The sequence below is a fragment of the Dicentrarchus labrax genome, unplaced genomic scaffold, assembly GCF_905237075.1.
Source record: "Dicentrarchus labrax unplaced genomic scaffold, dlabrax2021, whole genome shotgun sequence".
Lineage (NCBI taxonomy): Eukaryota > Metazoa > Chordata > Actinopteri > Moronidae > Dicentrarchus > Dicentrarchus labrax.
In genome coordinates, this window is record NW_026136712.1 from 6,406,606 (window position 1) to 6,423,667 (window position 17,062).

The 17,062-nt window shown below is 41.1% G+C and overlaps 1 protein-coding gene across 2 annotated transcripts in view; it reads right to left on the reverse strand.

Annotated features, from left to right (window-relative positions):
* LOC127373483 (ras-related protein Rab-26) overlaps positions 1-17,015 on the reverse strand; it is an 85,419-nt gene extending 68,404 nt beyond the window's left edge. For both annotated transcript variants that reach the window (XR_007886914.1, XM_051418003.1), the window contains exons 1-2: positions 16,489-17,015; positions 13,889-13,999 (exon numbers count right to left, since the gene is read on the reverse strand). Coding sequence is in view for 1 of the 2 variants with exons in the window: in XM_051418003.1 (XP_051273963.1) it covers positions 13,889-13,999; positions 16,489-16,677 (300 nt within the window). In the remaining variant the exon portion in view is untranslated. The remainder of the gene's footprint in view (positions 1-13,888; positions 14,000-16,488) is intronic.
* Between the last annotated feature and the right edge of the window lie 47 nt (positions 17,016-17,062).

Below are 17,062 nucleotides of genomic sequence, written 5' to 3' on the forward strand. Positions count from 1 at the left end.
GATCTATGGTACGAGAAGGGCGGGAGTGAGTAAGACAACACACACATTCACTTCTTCTCACTCTGTAATACATATATTTTGTCTACTCCCCTTCTCAGTATACAGTACTTCATGGTGGTAACCCTTAATCCAAGCACACTATATTTTATATCTTATTAATTTGTGGATACTGACGCTGTAAAATCCAGGGATGCTGAAAGAAAACCTTCCAAGCAGGAGTAGCCGATTGATGATTCTGCAACCACGCTTTTCTTTATTTTAAGGCCTGAAACATCTGTTTCTGCGAGTCTATGAATATGCATGATTGTCATGTGCAGATGCTCGCTTAATTTTAACTCGCTGAATGCACTTTTGGGGTTAGTCAAGGTAATGGATCTTCAAAATCTTAATTTTGAAGGTTTAAGAAAATCTAAAGATTCCTCATTTGAAGAGGTCTCCCAAGAAATGTCTGGTTGTTCCTCTGAATTAATAATCAGAAGAAGCACTACAGGTTCACTGAAGCCCCTGGCTTGAAACGCCTTTTTAACAAGCAAAATGTTTTTCATGCAGGTTGTTTATGAAATGAGTGGTTAGAGGGTTAAGCCACAATGTACAGGAAGGATTGTCAACAAGGAAAATCTATACTATATAAAGTACTATACAAACAAATTAGTTCTGTGAATCTGCACATTGACCACTACCTTAATAAATCATCCCTTCTGAATCTTCCATGGTACATAAACCAGACGTTCCCTTATTTTTGGAGGATATACCATATTGAATGGTTCAGAGTTTCAGCAGCAGCAAAGGCGAGGAATGTGCAGAGGTTGGTATTTCAATCGATGAGGTTTGAACAGTGTTTGAATGAGAGGTTACCGTCAAAAATAACTTCTTTGTATTTATTTGTGGAGCAAAACCAATGAGCCAGTTAAGGCAGACAACTCATACATACTCAGCCCTCTGCAGCAAATATCTAACCCGCCCATTTTCATTTTTAATTGCAGCCAATTTCAACTGACATTCAACTCATTCAACACTTGCTGCTGCTGCTGCTACTGTTGCTCATATAACATTGCGTAGGCCCCGCCCTCTACACAAGCACCCACGTATAAGCAACTGATAGTTCCCACTGGAGTGATGCTATTGATGCATAAAAAGTATTCTGGATGTGCGCCGTTTACAAAATCTTCATTCCCAGTTAAATGACAGCTGAACTCCTTCCATATGGACAGAGATTAGGGATTTCTTTGTTTTGAATGGGAGGAAGATGTTCTGCAAATTGCCTCTCATGTCCCTAAAAGGCCCAGTAACCAGTTTCACAAATATTCTGGGACAGCTTAAAAAGTAAAGTCTGTGTATATAATTTGTTGAGACCAATTGAGAGTTCTGTAGAATGAAGCTGCACACGGGCGAGACGCATCGACAAATTCAGACGAGATCAACCCAGATGGAGACAACAGAAGTGAGTACAGCTGCATTGTGATTTCTCATAACTGTGACAAATTACAGACAGGGACAAATTCTTTCCTCAAAATGAAGTTGAGTTGCTAACAGTCTTTTTCTGTTCATCAATCTTTTGCTAATTCACACACACACACACACACACACACACACACACACACACACACACACACACACACACACACACACACAAAACTAATTCCTTAAACAGAAACATCATCTGTCATCTCTGAGCAGAGCAAGTGCCACATAATACTGCACACACACACTGTTGTTTTAAGCTGGAAAGCGGTTCTTTTAATTTATTTTCCAACACCACCTCCTTACTTTGAAAGTCTAATTATAAATCTCATCTTCACCGGTGACGACAGTAACCTGAGGGGCAGCAGTAGACTTCTCAACGTCAAACTCTGATTTATTTATAAAACCACATTTGAACAACTAGAGAGAGAGACAGAAACAAGACTGAAAGACAGTCCAAAGCCAATACAAATAAAGTTACAGGCGCATGAAAGACTGCCAGTTGTCAGTAGGATCCTTGGACTGGCAGAGGGGAAAGTGAATGAGCAGTGTGGTCCTCTGCTTCAACAATTCAACACTTGTGGTTCGCCTGAGCACCTCAGTAGAAGACTGTGAATGTGTGTAATTGAATTGGGAAGGCACCAGATGTGCTTTTTTTTCTAACTCCATGAAAAGCAAGCAGAATCACTCTCATAAAGAAACATTTGTTTAGTCAGTGGTAACTTCAGTGCCAACGTAGGGAATTGGTGTTTAAATAGAGAAAAAAAACAGTGTGAACATTGGTCTGAGGGATAGGTGTAGTTTTGTCTTAAGCATTTGTGGCATACAATCACATTCCATGTCATATTGGCGTTGGCCTTTTTCAAGTTTATTACATTTTAGCTTTAGTTCACTCATCATACTTCACCAGGCTAGTTTAAAGTTGCACTAATCAATAATATTATATTAACAATGAATGAAATGGCTATGTGTAATGTTGAAGGGGTCACTGACTAACTGACAAAAAAGTTTCACCCAACTCTGCAGTGAGCCTGAGCTCTACAGACCTCTTCATCGTCTTTCAACTCGCTGTTTTGGTTTCATGTCCCGCAACTTTCGTGTTCTGGTTCAGTCTCACGGCTCTCATCAGCGTTGTTTTCAGCAGCAGAAGGCTGATGTTTTCAGCTAAAAGCTCAGATAAATCCCCAGTGAATAGCTGGTGAACAAAACTGAGTATTTAGCAGCTAAAGAGACAGATATTTCCCTCAGGAGTTGGTAAAGTCTGAGACGGAGCTAAAGTAAAAGTGAATGTTGGACTTACATTCATCAAGTACCCAGAATCAGAGCTTAATTTAGAACAAATTTTATGTTGCTGCATGTCTTCTGGATGTGTAAACAGGCAAAAAATGTTCTAACTAGCCACATCAACTCAATAAGGTGATAATTGGTCATTGTTATGTTTACAGTGTGTTCAACTGCCCACAACAAAAAATGCATTAATTCTGATTTAGGTTTTTTTAGTCTTTTAGTCCGAATTTTAGAAATACTGACGTCATGATTTCAAATCATCCATATGCCTGACCCTTCCCAAAGATCACAATTTTGACTATGAACTAGGGTTGGGCTAAATTTTCACATTTTGGAACCGATATATTCACGTGTGTGTCGCACCCGCCTCTGTGTGTCTACTGTACTGCTGAATCTCTGTCACTGAGCAGCAGAAATAAAATAACAAAAATCCCCCTCCCCCAACCAAAAACAACCAATGGACTAATCACCAATAGCCGATATATTTTCGTCCACTTGACCAACCTACCATGAACCCAAAAATCCCAAAAAGAAACCATGTAATTCACAGTTTTTTCACATACAAACAGTTATTTGCTTTTCATGAAAAAATATCAGTTCTCCAAGTGAAATCCTTTGTGTTGTACAGATAAATACTTCACCCCTGACTTGCTGCAGTGGAGCTGTTCTGTGGCCTTCAGCAGAGCACTGTGATTGAACTGGAAAGCTTACAATTGTGAGCGCACTGAACTGTGAGAGCGTGAAGCAAAGCAATGCCGAGCCCAACCTGCCCTGAATGAATACTGGCTAAAAACCCATCTGTAAATTTGACACCACATGCAGATTTCGGTTAGGTCTCTGCAACAAATACAACTAAACCTTCCCACGTCCCCAGCTGAGGACCTCAGTCAACCCCTGAAGCTCGAAAAAGCCGGAAAGCCATCTGCCAGCCAAACGAGCAGAATCTGGTAGAAGCCGTTTCCACACATTTATTGCTTTGCATCGTTGTCACGGTTACTGGTCCATAACAACAGTCTCCTGGGAACCCAACAATCACTCGAGGATACATGTGACGCAAAAGGGAAAAAGAGAAAACCAAGCAGACCTGCTTCTGTAGGTGCTTATGTCAACTGTATATCTGTCACCGGGTCTTCAGGTCTACTGGGCCACCGCACTACTAATACATCTGGGTCGTATTACATAACAAGAGTAATTTAATAAGCTCAAAAAGAGGGGGAAAGTAAATGCAAATGAAAACCTACAGCAGGATTAGGGATGAACGGAGACGGAATGACTGGTTATTTAAGAGTAGAGAAAATGTGGCTTGGACTTTGTACTGTTCCTGGTGTTGTTGTCGCATGGCGGATTATAAGCATGAGTGTGTTTCATCATTTTGCTTATTCATGAATTCTGAAGTGAATCTGCATATGGCTTATTTTCAGCCGACACCACGGGAGAAAGAGCAGATGATGTAGTGCAGTCTAACGGGAAGCTGTCGACAGGGATGATAATGAGACTGATCATCCATTTTGGTGGTTTTTAACTTTGATTTTCTGTTTTATTATTGTTTGCGCATCTTGAGGTCTTCATCAGTCTCGGAAAAGAGCAAAATCCAACTGAAGGCAAATAATAATGATGATCGATCAAAACCTAGAAGCTTTATGATTTAAAGTTAATCTGTCCAGCAAGATTAATGGTAATAATTTATATGTCATTTAAAATATCCCACTGAGAAACAGATGTCATATTTATGCAAGCACCTCACATTGGTTAAGGAGGGCCACTTAAAGGTTTTCTCTTTTTATATCTTGAAATGTGGTTTTCTGTCAGTTCTATTCATTTAAAACCAACAGAGTGGCAAGTATTATTCTCCATATAAAACATCTAGGTTATCGCCTCATGTCAGTTCTGGAGAGGTAGCTAACAGGTAGCTCAGCAGTTGTAGAGTGTAAGTGAGTATATCACATTGTTGTTTTTGGCGTATAGTGACGCTGTCCAGAAATCAGGGCTGTGAAGCAGCTTACGTCACGTCAGAAGTTAGGGTTCATCAGTCAAACATCAAAACATTGTCAGATCTGGCTTACTAGCAGTCTGTCAGAACAATCATAGCTGTTATCAATTCATTTATTTGAATATTATTGAGTAATGTCGAGTAACATCTTAATTTATGTGAGCAAAACTGGCTACAATTTTCTATAGAAACTTATAGACTCAACAGGGACCCTGGCAAGGTAAAAACAACATGTCGATAATTACGCTTGTACAACACTGGCCTGTAGAAAATAATGTCTAAAACAGAATAATAAATAAAAACGCACTTGGATATTTACCTCAAACTGCCCTAACGTTCATCCACTGTGTACTTCAGCCAATAATTGCAGGGTTGGTTGTTCAAGCCATGGCGGCTCCTGATTACATGCTCTTGATTGACGCTGAATCCCAAAATGCAGCCAATGCTTAGGCCAGAACATAAAAGCTCTACATTAATGCAGTCCATTCACCCAATATGCAGCAAAAAGAGCAGCTGACACAGATATTATCGCTTCGCGCTACTAAATGGAAATACAGTGTAAAGGTTATTTATTTAAATAGGGTCGAGGTAGAGACCATCATCCACATCATCGTCATCTTCTTACACAACCCTGTGCTGTCTAACCAACAGCCATCTCAACAGCCAACTGATGACAGCTTACACAGTGTTATGTAACCTTACAAAGTCATAGTTTTGGTTATGGTAAGAGTGCTGGGTGAGTAGATCCTGGTTAAATCAGGTCACAGACAACTGTAGACCAAAGATACACTTACATAAAACATGGATGTACAGTGAGGCCCTGAAGATGTCAATGATTCATCCTACACTAACAATAAACCACATAAACAATACGGAGCGGATGTGTGCGTGAGCTTATGACTGTAAGTGTGTGAACAAGAGAGTGGTTCTGTGTCTGTTAATGTGCATGTGTGTGGATGCCTGTGCCGGTGCGTGCATAATGCAGACTATACCTTTCACCCTTTTCATGCTGTGGACAGAAAATTGCCTTTGGTGTACCTGTGTGCGTCGTTACTATGACGACCAGTGTTGTCCAGTGTGGTCAGTGGTAGATTACAAAGCAGGCAGCCAAGCATAACGAAATTTAAAAAAAGAAATCAGTAGATAGTTAAGACCTGTGCCGGGGGGATTGAGATTCACAGCCACACAAAAAAGGGCGTTCCAGGATCGATGGACGGCGTCTGGGAGCCTGAAGAGCCACTGAGGGACTGCAATCATCATCAGTCCTCTGCTGACTGATTATAGACCGTCAGAATGGACAGCCTTAGTATCCTGATTGACAGACATAAACATGTGCCTGTACAATTATACATAGTCCTGCATAAAAAGGCATAGAAATGCAGATGCATACGCGTACAGGTACAGGGATTCACCTTCATCTTGAAGATGGGACAACAGAAGAATGTAAGCGAGTGCATGTACTAAAGATATAAATTTATAAAAATACAATCAACTGATTTAATTACTGAGACCATGGCCAAAATACGTAGCTTCCATTTCACACCAGTAGTGTTGCCAGCTCTAAAAAACATTTCCCATGAACACTGTTGCTTCCCAGGCTTGTAAAGCGTGCGTAAATCTCACAAGCTTGATGTTCACTGTGACATTTCAGTCTTGAAAGCATCCACTGAGAATCTAGTGCAGCCAGCAGCCAGGCTCATCAAGGAGCTATGGGGAGCAGTTTGGATGACGACAACAACAGGCAATTGAATTCACTGCCCCTCAAATTTCATGCATCTCTTGATAAACGGCTAAACTAAACTCAGCATTGTAAACCTAAAACTAATCTTGGCCTTTTCCCGGCCTCGGATATCTTCCAGAATCAATTTGAGTTCAGAATAAATGTGACATTTTCTCATCATTCCCAAAGCAAACTGTCACAAAGAGTTTTTGCTCTTTGTACTCACTGAAGAGGACACAAACATTCTGAAAGTTATTTCTTTATTATCTTTTCACTCTTACCACCAGCCTTCACCACAAACTCAGAAAACATAAGCTTTGTTTGCTCTCAGAAAACAGAAACTATATCCAGGTTCGTGCTGTAAGGCAATAAAGGAGGATTTTTATCCAGAATCAAATTCCGTGGCTCACAAAATGAAATGCACAGTAGAGGCTGACTTCCCTGCCACTTATTTTTCTCGGCCCTGGACCCGATTAACAACCCAGTGACCAAAGGCAAAGTGTGACTTCGTCCAGTTATGTAAGTACTGCTTTCCTTTTGCAAAGTGTTCTCTTTGTCTTTAGTGAAGATTTTGAAAATACTTTTCCATCATCCTTTCACTTCTTCCATCATGTTTCCACTAAAGCATCAGAGTTTTCTCCAAATCTGTGACACACAAAGCAACACGCAGAGTAGAGGCTGACTTCTTCACCTCAGATTTATCAGAAAACAACTTTGGTGAGTAGTTGAGGAGAAATGCGACAATTCTAAAAGCAGCTGCCACGTTTGCAGCTTGATCAACTGAACGCAAAAACCCATGATCCAACAGCCAGGGTTTGTTTGTGCAGTCATGCCCAAAAGGGATTCATATTGTTGTAAGTGATCTCTCCAGCATCCTTCACTCCTACAGTTATCTGCCATCACCATAAGCTCCATTTGCTCTGAAAGTAATAGCTTCCTCTTCCAGCTTTATGCCATAAAGCAATTCACCATATTTTTCTCCAAATCAAACACTGTGGCTCACAGGGTAAAACGCACAACAGATTCCTGGCTTCCCCACATTCTCAGAAAACAATTTGGGAGAGTCATTTAAGAGCAATGTGACATTAACAGTGCAGCCACCATGTCTGCAGATCCTTCTTCTTATTGCAAAGTTTTTTGAAGAGGATGAATATGTTGGCAAAATTTCTACATTTCCAATGATTTTACCACCATCAGTATACATTTGCTAACCTAAGCTGTTTGATGTGGTAGAACAGCGGCTCCTACTCTTTTTGTGCCATAAAGCAATCCAGCAATTTCCACCCCATATGCAACCCAGTGGCTCCCAAAGTAACATTGTAAAAAAGCATTCAGATATTAATGTATGTGTGTATTTTGCATAAATTTACTGATGTTTAAATCCACATGTTGCACCTTTAAAACAGGACCAGTGTGTAGGATTTAGTGACATCTAGCAGTGAAGTTGCAGATTGCAACTAACTGATCAACGCTCAATGACCTGTGAAGCCCTGTTACTGCAGGACTCTAAAACAACAATAAAAGCTCCAATAAATATACAATAAGGACACGCTGCATTTAAGATCTGGCTAGTTAAACTTTTTAAAATATTAAGTGAAGGTAAATGTGACTCGGGCCAGCTGTTTCCCCACAGCTGTTCCTCCTGAGATAGGAGAGTTACAGGTGCTAGTGTTAGTGCACACACATACATAAAAAAAAACACACGCAAACTGTGTCACATGGCAATTAGCGCTAAAGGGCAGTGAGGGTGGTCAGCATTATCCAGCTGTCATGCTCTGGCAGACTGTTTCTCCTTCCAGGCTACACACACACACACACACACACACACACACACACACACACACACACACACACACACACACACACAAACACACACACGCACACACAAAACCATCTGCGTCAGTGCGAGCTGTGCGGCAGTTTGTTTAATGATTAACTGGTCCGGTGCTGTGCTTCATCATTTCAAGCACAGTGAATGGGTGGTGAAGGGAGAGAAAAGCCATACTATGGAAATGAGAGGTGGCACGCATAAATAAACACGTGCACATACACACACACACACACACACACACACTTGGAAGGAGAAGGAGAAATACACCCTGCTATTTTACCATCTTGGAAAAAGAAATATCTCATCAGCAACCCTAACAAACTTCTTCCAGGAACAGAAGGAATAGTCTGCGAGCAGCGTTTGAAGTCTGATTTCTGACTCGTCATTTCATCCTGTCAGGTGAAACATAAATAGATGTGGAAAAGCAGGCTGAATTTGAAGGTTCAGCGCTCTACCCCCCCAAAAACTTTTTCTTCCTCCACGGCTGCTGACTCTTATTCCTCATTATCTCAAGAGTAAAAAGGTCGCATTGCTGCACCTTCCTGACGTTGCGAAAGATGCAAGTTTTTAACGCTCCCTGCTGCACTGACAGCTAAATATATCAACTTTAAGCTAAAGAGCAGCACAATACTGCACATCTTTTCCAGCATCCCTGTCCCAGGATCTGCTCATTGCTGCTTTAAAAAAAAAAGAAAAGAGGATAGTTTGAAGTGCCGGAGGGACACAGAGGCTGCAGCACTTAAGTTTGACCTCATATTCACACTGCGAGAAACACCACATCAGGATGGAAGTGCGTTGATTTCCTACAAAGCTGAGCGATTGGGTAATAGGCCTGATGTGTGAACGGATAACAAGCTTGTTTTGTTCGCTCACTGATAGGATTTTATATTGTCACAACTTTGCTTAGCTTCAGCCTTTCACACTACCCACATACAGAAGGAAAGTGCATAAAAACTACACACTAAGTGACGACATAAGCAAGAGCTGTCAGTCCTTAACTTTGGAAAACAAAGCTTGTACGTACAATAACTGTTTTCTGCCCTAAAGCTTTGAGCAACAAATTCGCCGCAGTTTGGCCTTTATGGACGTTGACTTTGTAACACATTATCTATATTAAAATTTCAACTCAGATGAAAAGACTTCCATTTCAATTAAGCACGGAGACGAGGTGACCTCCGCTGCACTCTGTCCGCTGCAAATCCGCTGCCAAAAATTAATTACATCTCTTCAAATATCACTGAACAGTGTGAGTTAAAGAGCTTTTGGGATGTTTGCCCTCTGGTCATATACTCGCAACACCAACATCATCCATGTGTCCCTGGTAGATAACTGGCCCCAGCAGGTATTTCTAATATTTTAGCATGGACTGGCTGATGAGATGACTAGAATTATCTGAATTAGAATTAAAGAAAGTTGTTAATTGTCATGGAATGTCAATAAGGTAGAGAGGTCACTACATGTACTTCCTAAAGGAAAATGTATGGATGTAGCTTCTGTGATTTAAAAAGAGCACCCTAACTACACAAACTTCTAGCAATGGAGTTGTTGTGGAGATCATCCATGTGTCCTACAGAGATCAAGCTCTAGTGCTAATAAGTGCTAATGAACGGATAGCGTTATACAAAGTAAAGACAACTTGTTGATGGCATTCAAAATATTCAACAATTTTTCAATGAACTCAACAAAACTAATGTAGCCAGGTTCATATTACCGGATGAGAAGCCACATTCATTGTAATTTTTAGTTGTATGCAGCTTGTCAAAGTATGAACTCACTCAAGGTAGGAAGCATGAGGAAAACAAAAAGTGAAAAGAAGCACAGAGAAATGGATTCTGCTATTTAAAAATAGCATCAGATCATGAAACATCCACTACACACGCCTGTAGCAGTGGAGGATTAGTTCCAATTTGCTCATTTTTGGAATAATACCATTCTCCTAAATTACTGTTACAAAAGAAAGTGCATACTGAAGTGTTGCATGCAGATTATTTCCACGTCTATGTACATAATGTCCTTATCATTTATTAAGTACGCTGACGGAGCAGAGCGATTACAAAAGACTGCAAGACTGCTTTTAGTGTGCGTATGTATCTTTTTGAGAGACTATTTCATTTTTAGATTCACGAGATTCAGTCACGAGTCAAAAAAAGAGGGCAGTTTAAAAGGTGAAGACTTTTAGGATAAAAAGGAATAGTTTTGCATTGTTGGGAGAATATGCTTATTTTCTGTTTTCATCATCTACACTTTTAAAAATTTAGATGATGAAGATGGACACCGGAGCTGGAGCTCCATACAACAATATCGGGTAACAACACCTGCCTACCAGCATCTCTAAAACTCATCAATGGATATGTTATGCATTTTGTCACTGTGCAGCTTGGTATAATGACACTACCGTTCAACTACCGGTGGACATTTTTACCTTCAGTTCTTGCCCAGATTAAACAAACATGTACGTGTATCAGTGATCTCTAGAGGTGCTGCTAAGCCGATTATGCTACCTTACCTATTGTCATCAGAGACAGGCAAGCTCTTTATGCAAGGCTAAGTTAACGGTCTACTGGCCGACCCACGTTGAATTATTTAGCAAGTAATTTGTTTAAGAAAGCAGCCAAGAACCTATGCATAGTTGTATCATCTTATCTTATTATCTACCATAAAAAAAAGGTATATTTTCATTTCAGAACGCTTATCTGTGAATCATTCCCCTCTAAAATCGGTATCAGTCTCAGAAATCCCATATTGGTTGGGCGAGTGTCGAATGTTTAGTGTACAGACGGGGGAGTGGTATCAATCTTCTGATCTTACGCTCAGCAAGAAAGCAAATAACACAAGAGCGTATTGCCCAAAATGTGTATTCCATTATATTCATATTACAAAGGTTTAATGTTAGGGTAAGGGTCGATGTGACGGCTATAGTGTTAGAGACTATGGAAGCAGTGCTGATGTGAGTGTAAACTGGGCAAGTCAGCAAAAGTGAATAACAATTACCTATAGAGAAAAAGAGTGTGTGCTTACAGTTGGTGTCCAATAAATGATTCATCATGATAATGTGTTCATACTGTCAACCTTCAGTACCAGGGAAGACAGTTCTGTGGTATGGGAGTGATAACGAGGAAACAGAAACAGACAATGCATCTGCTCATTGTACCGTTAGCTTCCAGTAGTTGAATGAACAAACATTTCACAGAGGTTTTTGGTAGGCTGTGTCAGGCAAACAATAAAATCTTTTGATCCAGATGCTGTAAACATGTTTGGATGTGCATGCATTCTAGTCTGTGTGTTTATGGTAGTGATAATGGCCAATTCCTGCTGCACAGTCTGCAAAGTCTTTCTACCACGAATGCAGATGAAAGACCGTTTTTTTCTTCTATTTTTACCTCTGCTGCCTGTGGTACTTCTGTTAAAAAAGACTGTTCTGTTTTCTTTAGTCGAGAGCACAGTTGTGCCTATGATGTTGTATCCTGCAACACCGTCCTATTTTACAGTCATCGCCGCAGGAAAGCAGCATTTATTTCAAAGTCGCTCCAATGTGAGTGTACTTTTACCTCATTGTTATCTGATGTGTTGCTTAAGAGACTGAGGAATCAGGTAAAACAACAAGCCAAAGGCTTCTGATTCGAGGGCAAAACACCAAATGATGTTGCATGCTTTATATGCAGAGTGATCCCGTTAATACCATGTCATACTGCTTCTTATTTGTGCTAGGGGTGTCAGTTAACACACATCCTCAGACATCCTGCTGGGCAGCATCAACGGTGTGTTATCACTTCCTGCTATTGGCTTTAATGTACAGGAATTTAACCTCTCTTTCTACTGTTACACTTGTTCTACTGTAAATCGCTGTGGATGACAGCATCAGTAAAACAGGACTGAGAATGCCTCCGAGGGGAAGATTTTTCCAAACAGCTGTGTCAGATTGTGCAGTTATAGGGATCTTGCTTAGGGGAGCAACAACAAGACAGTAAAAGACTGAAAGGGTCACTGCTTCTAGTCCACTGCTGTGACACTGTGGCTGTTTTTCACTGTCACTGTAACCCTCCTCTGCACTTCCCCCAGGGTACAATCGGCAGAAAATGGGTTAGCCATTAGCAGTTAAAAAAAAAAAAAAAAAGGATCTGGCCACCAATACATATCCTCATTTTAAATTACTTTTTTTAATTTAGCTTAATTCAGCTCAAATGTGTTGCGTCCCATGGGGTAAATCGGGGGGTTGCTGGTAGGGTTTAAACACCTTGCAAGGGACCAGGGAGGAGAGCCAGCACATTAACTTTCAAAAGTTGATCGGCTGTTACAGCTGCATGACATTTTTAAAGGAAACTACACACATCTTATAAGAGCATAAAAGCACCAACCTTGTCCAGTCGCCCTGCTGACCTAAATGAATCACTTTATGGTCCGTAATCTCTTCAGCTTCCTTTGATGTAAATTAAAAATCAGACTGGAATGGCCATGTTAGGAAACACGGCTGTGCAGTGTAAATGCCCAAAGAAGATACTAAAGATCCTGGCTTAACAACTGTAACTAGGGACAGCAGACCTGCCATACATGGTGCGACTGTAGTAAGAGCCATACTCAGCATCGAGGAGTGTGGAGTGTCTTTTTTTTAGTCTGGCTAACTGGCTTACCGACAGTACACCAAATTCTTTTTCCCAGGTTGGCGAAGTCATGACCCGCCCTACTCTACCTCTGATTGGCTAGTACTTGTTGCTGTCATTTGTTGGGTTTGTTAGGTTTAGGCATGAGAAGGAAGATTGGTTAGGGTAAGCCAATCAGAGGCAGAGTAGGAAAGGTACCATCCTGGGAAATTAAAAATATTGCCTGCAGTACAGCCAGCTACATATTGTGGAGTTATGCTACATAAAAAAAAAAAAAAAAACTGTTCACTGTGTAGCATTTTCCCAGCTGGTACTGGGTGCTCTCAGAGTGAGTGCTTCCTTTATACTTGTGCTGATTAGGGGTGTAACGTACACTAATGTCCACTAGGAAGCACTGTCAGCTGTGTCAACAACAATGTAAAGAAAACACAGAAGAAATCAGGTAATGGAAATCAATTTCACCCTGATTACAGTGCAAACAAACTACTAAACTGGGTCCAGGGAAACTTCCCACAGGATGTTGGATCAACCAATCAACTTGCTTGACATGCCCCAGCTCCACTGCAAGCCTCTGCCACCTACCCATAACACCCTTCTTCTCTGCATAGATTTTTACACGCATCTTTGCAGGGGCACAATTCCAGCTTTACAGATACATTTTAAACTAACCCATATGTTAATATAAAAGGAGTTAGCTACAGTAATACAATCTGCCATAAGCAATAGTTACTGGCTAGAAAGGAGAAACACGAGTTTGTCTACATCGTTTTGTAATCAACGTGTACTTTATTTTGTTCTAAAACGACTGAAATACAAGTACATTTTCATTTGAATGGTCGGTAATGTGTGTTGAGGTTTAAATTTCTCAGTTACCTTGAGCTGCCAAGAAGCATAAAGTTTGCTAGAGCAGCAACGACGAGAACATCCAAACACCTTAATTCTGTACTTTCCTGCACACATTTCCATTGAGAGTGCATGCATGCGTGCGTGCGTGGGCTTACCCTAAAGTCAATGCCCACAGTGGAGATGAAGCTCCCAGCTAGAAAGGCTCCATCTTTGAAGCGAACCAGCAGACAGGTCTTCCCAACGCCTGAATCCCCGACCAGCATCACCTGTGACACAGACAGACGGAGAGAGGAGGCTCAGAAGATACAACTCAAGGCCTTGTGCGTGTGTGTGTGTGTGTGTGTGTGTGTGTGTGTGTGTGTGTGTGTGTGTGTGTGTGTGTGCGTGTGCGTGTGCGTGTGCGTGTGTGTTTTTAGGAAGCTGGTTGAGGCACGGAAGGGAAACAGCCCAGCTCAAAACTTATCTACAAAAACACAGGAGTTAAGGTAACACACACACACACACACACACACACACACACACACTCCCCAAACTCCCATCTACAGGAGGAAACAGAGCGTTACACTCACTCCAGTGGGAGAGAGCAGATTGTACAGACCAATGGGACAGAGAGAGGGGGGGGATCCACAGTGTTTGTTTCCATTTTTCCCATCAGACAACACAAAATTCTGTTCACTTTGTACTCTATGTCATGTGTCACAGCTTTTCTAAGTTAATCATTTTAAGTTCTATTAGCAGGAGTGTACTCTGATATGAAAGTCCTTTGCTGTGAACAGAGGTGATTATCCGTGACACTGAACTGTTACAAAAGCTGAGCACGGAGCAGTGATTTTGGCAGGCCTGTCATATGAACAGTTGTTATTCATTGTGGAAAAATCAATGCCGGCTGCCACCCACCTGATGAAAACGTAATGTGCATATGCTCAATGCAGATTATTATTACTCTTCATCATCTCCATTTGATACTTTCTTTCTGTGCTATGCAGCCAGTGGGCCTGCACCTAGTGATTTCAATATCGATCCATCTGTCGATTATTTTTAATATTCATTAATCATTACAGAGACAGTGCGTCTCTCTGGTAGGCTACAAAAAAAGTTTGGTGACATTAGAATAGGACAGGATACATTTCTGAGATGGGATAGACACCCACAGTTACATGTCACGTGTAGGTGTACAGCATTCTCACAAGTGAAGGATATCTGATGTTTTTCATAAATATAAAAGTTCTGAAAATGCAGAGGTTTTTGTGCTGGTACATTTTGAAATAGTAGCAGCCAGATGTTGTGTCATTATGCTGCTAAACAAAAATTCTCCCTCCTGTGCTGCTGGTAATTGATCTCATACATAATAGAAACCCCTCCCCGCTATCTCTTTCATGTTATTGCACTGGGCTATGGCGGTGGCGCACACCACTTAATGTTCCCGCTGGCTAATATACTGTGCTTTCTAAACTTTGCAGGGCTCAGGCACACTGTGGATAAATCTTACTGTAGTCCAACATGTGAGAGGAGCTTTGGGATTCAGCCGGATGAAATTACTCAGATGGGGACAAATAATTTACCTTATGATGGATTTTGGGACTGCGCCTTCTGTGGGGAATAATGGTGGAATTAACTTTGCCAACAAGCCTGCTCAGAGACACATGTTGGATGTTGCACGATTTCCACCATCTATCCACATAGTCCTGTACTATATATTCTACAGCTACCAGACAGGCTCCTATGGAAGCCCATTCCCGCCAAGAGAAGAAAAAATTAAAAGATGCATGCTATGCTATGCATAATAAAAACAAAAATACTCACAGTAAGTCAAAATATGTCTAAAGTAAAATTATGAGTCAGTTAATTTGTCAAGCCAAAACTTGGTGAAAAACTAAACTAAAAAAATTAAAGATCACTTTTAAAATTTAAACATCACATTTATAAATACTCTGAGTTGAAATCAATATATTCAAACTGACTCCACCATACGGTTTGTTACACCGAAACATCTGGGACGTTGTTTCAAAAAATACTCAGATGATTAGATGAACCATTTATCTTCAACCCGTTGGATCAATGATCCATATAAACTACTCACACGTCAGCGAAAACATATTTTCCATCGAGAAACGCCTTCAGTGACTTTCTTTACTCTTCCTTTAATGAAGAAATACTTGCCAGTTCTGATAGAACAGATGCTAGCAGCGTCTACGCATTGTTGTTAAACAGTGACTTCTCACTGTGTCAGACCAGACTGTATCAAACATCTAACTTACTGAGTCGCAATATATACACCACATATATCTATATACATACATATAAAATAATACTGTGGGTCAACATTTTGACTTCCCATGAGTACCTATTTTTTTTTTTTTTTTTAAATCATGCCTAACTTTTCATGGCTTCATTTTTTTTCTTGGCAGAAATAGGTTTCCATACACACTGGTCTCACCTGCTTCACAAAAGAAGGCAACAGAATATCAAACCTAACTCACCTTCATATTATTGAGAAAAACACAGGTCATGCTCCAGTGCAAATCACGCTTCACTGGTTTTTCTGAATTCAGCTGCACACACATTTATTCTGGTTTCTTAGAAAGTGTTGAAAGGACACTGACAGGTAGAATTCAAACTTAGCAGGAACAAGAAGATATATTATCACCAAATGTATTGTGAATTGGCCGCTCGCACCTGTGGTCATTTACTAATTGTCTGCTTGATGCTCGTACAATCTCTCACTTGAGGCATTCAGTCTGAACTCTGAGCTCACCTTGAAGGAGATGTCATAGAACTCCCCGCTGTTGCTGAGGGACGGCCTGCTGGGATAAACCAGTCCGGAGGACGGAGCGGCAGCGGCGGCCAGACCTTTCCCCGTCCTCCCGCCGTCTCTGCCGCTGCTCGGCGACGCCTTGGGGCTCTTGGAGCTCCCTTTGCCTTTCACTGCCTTCTTCCTGGACATGGCTCTGGTCACCTGTTAAGCTCCGAGCTATTAAGATTTAAACAATAAAAAAAAAGACTGTGGGATGGGCGAGATGGGTCTTCTTTAAGTCTTCCAACACTTTTCCTTGAGGAGTTCTGGTCGAGGCGCGTTGAGGAGAGAGAAGTTCACCTGTGCGTCAAAATCATGACTGTGCGTAAAGCGTAAATTTGGAACGGTTTCACGGACACAAACTGGCTGTAAAGAGAGACAGCTGTTGTCCCGGTGGTGCAGCTGGATGCCTGTGAATGTGAGGTCTGGTTCACAATGTAAACAGCTCTCTCTCCTCCCTCTCCCGTATTGTGATGTTAGGAGCGCACAAAGGCATGGTTCTCTCCGTGCGTTTATGGGGAAAACCCACCCTAAA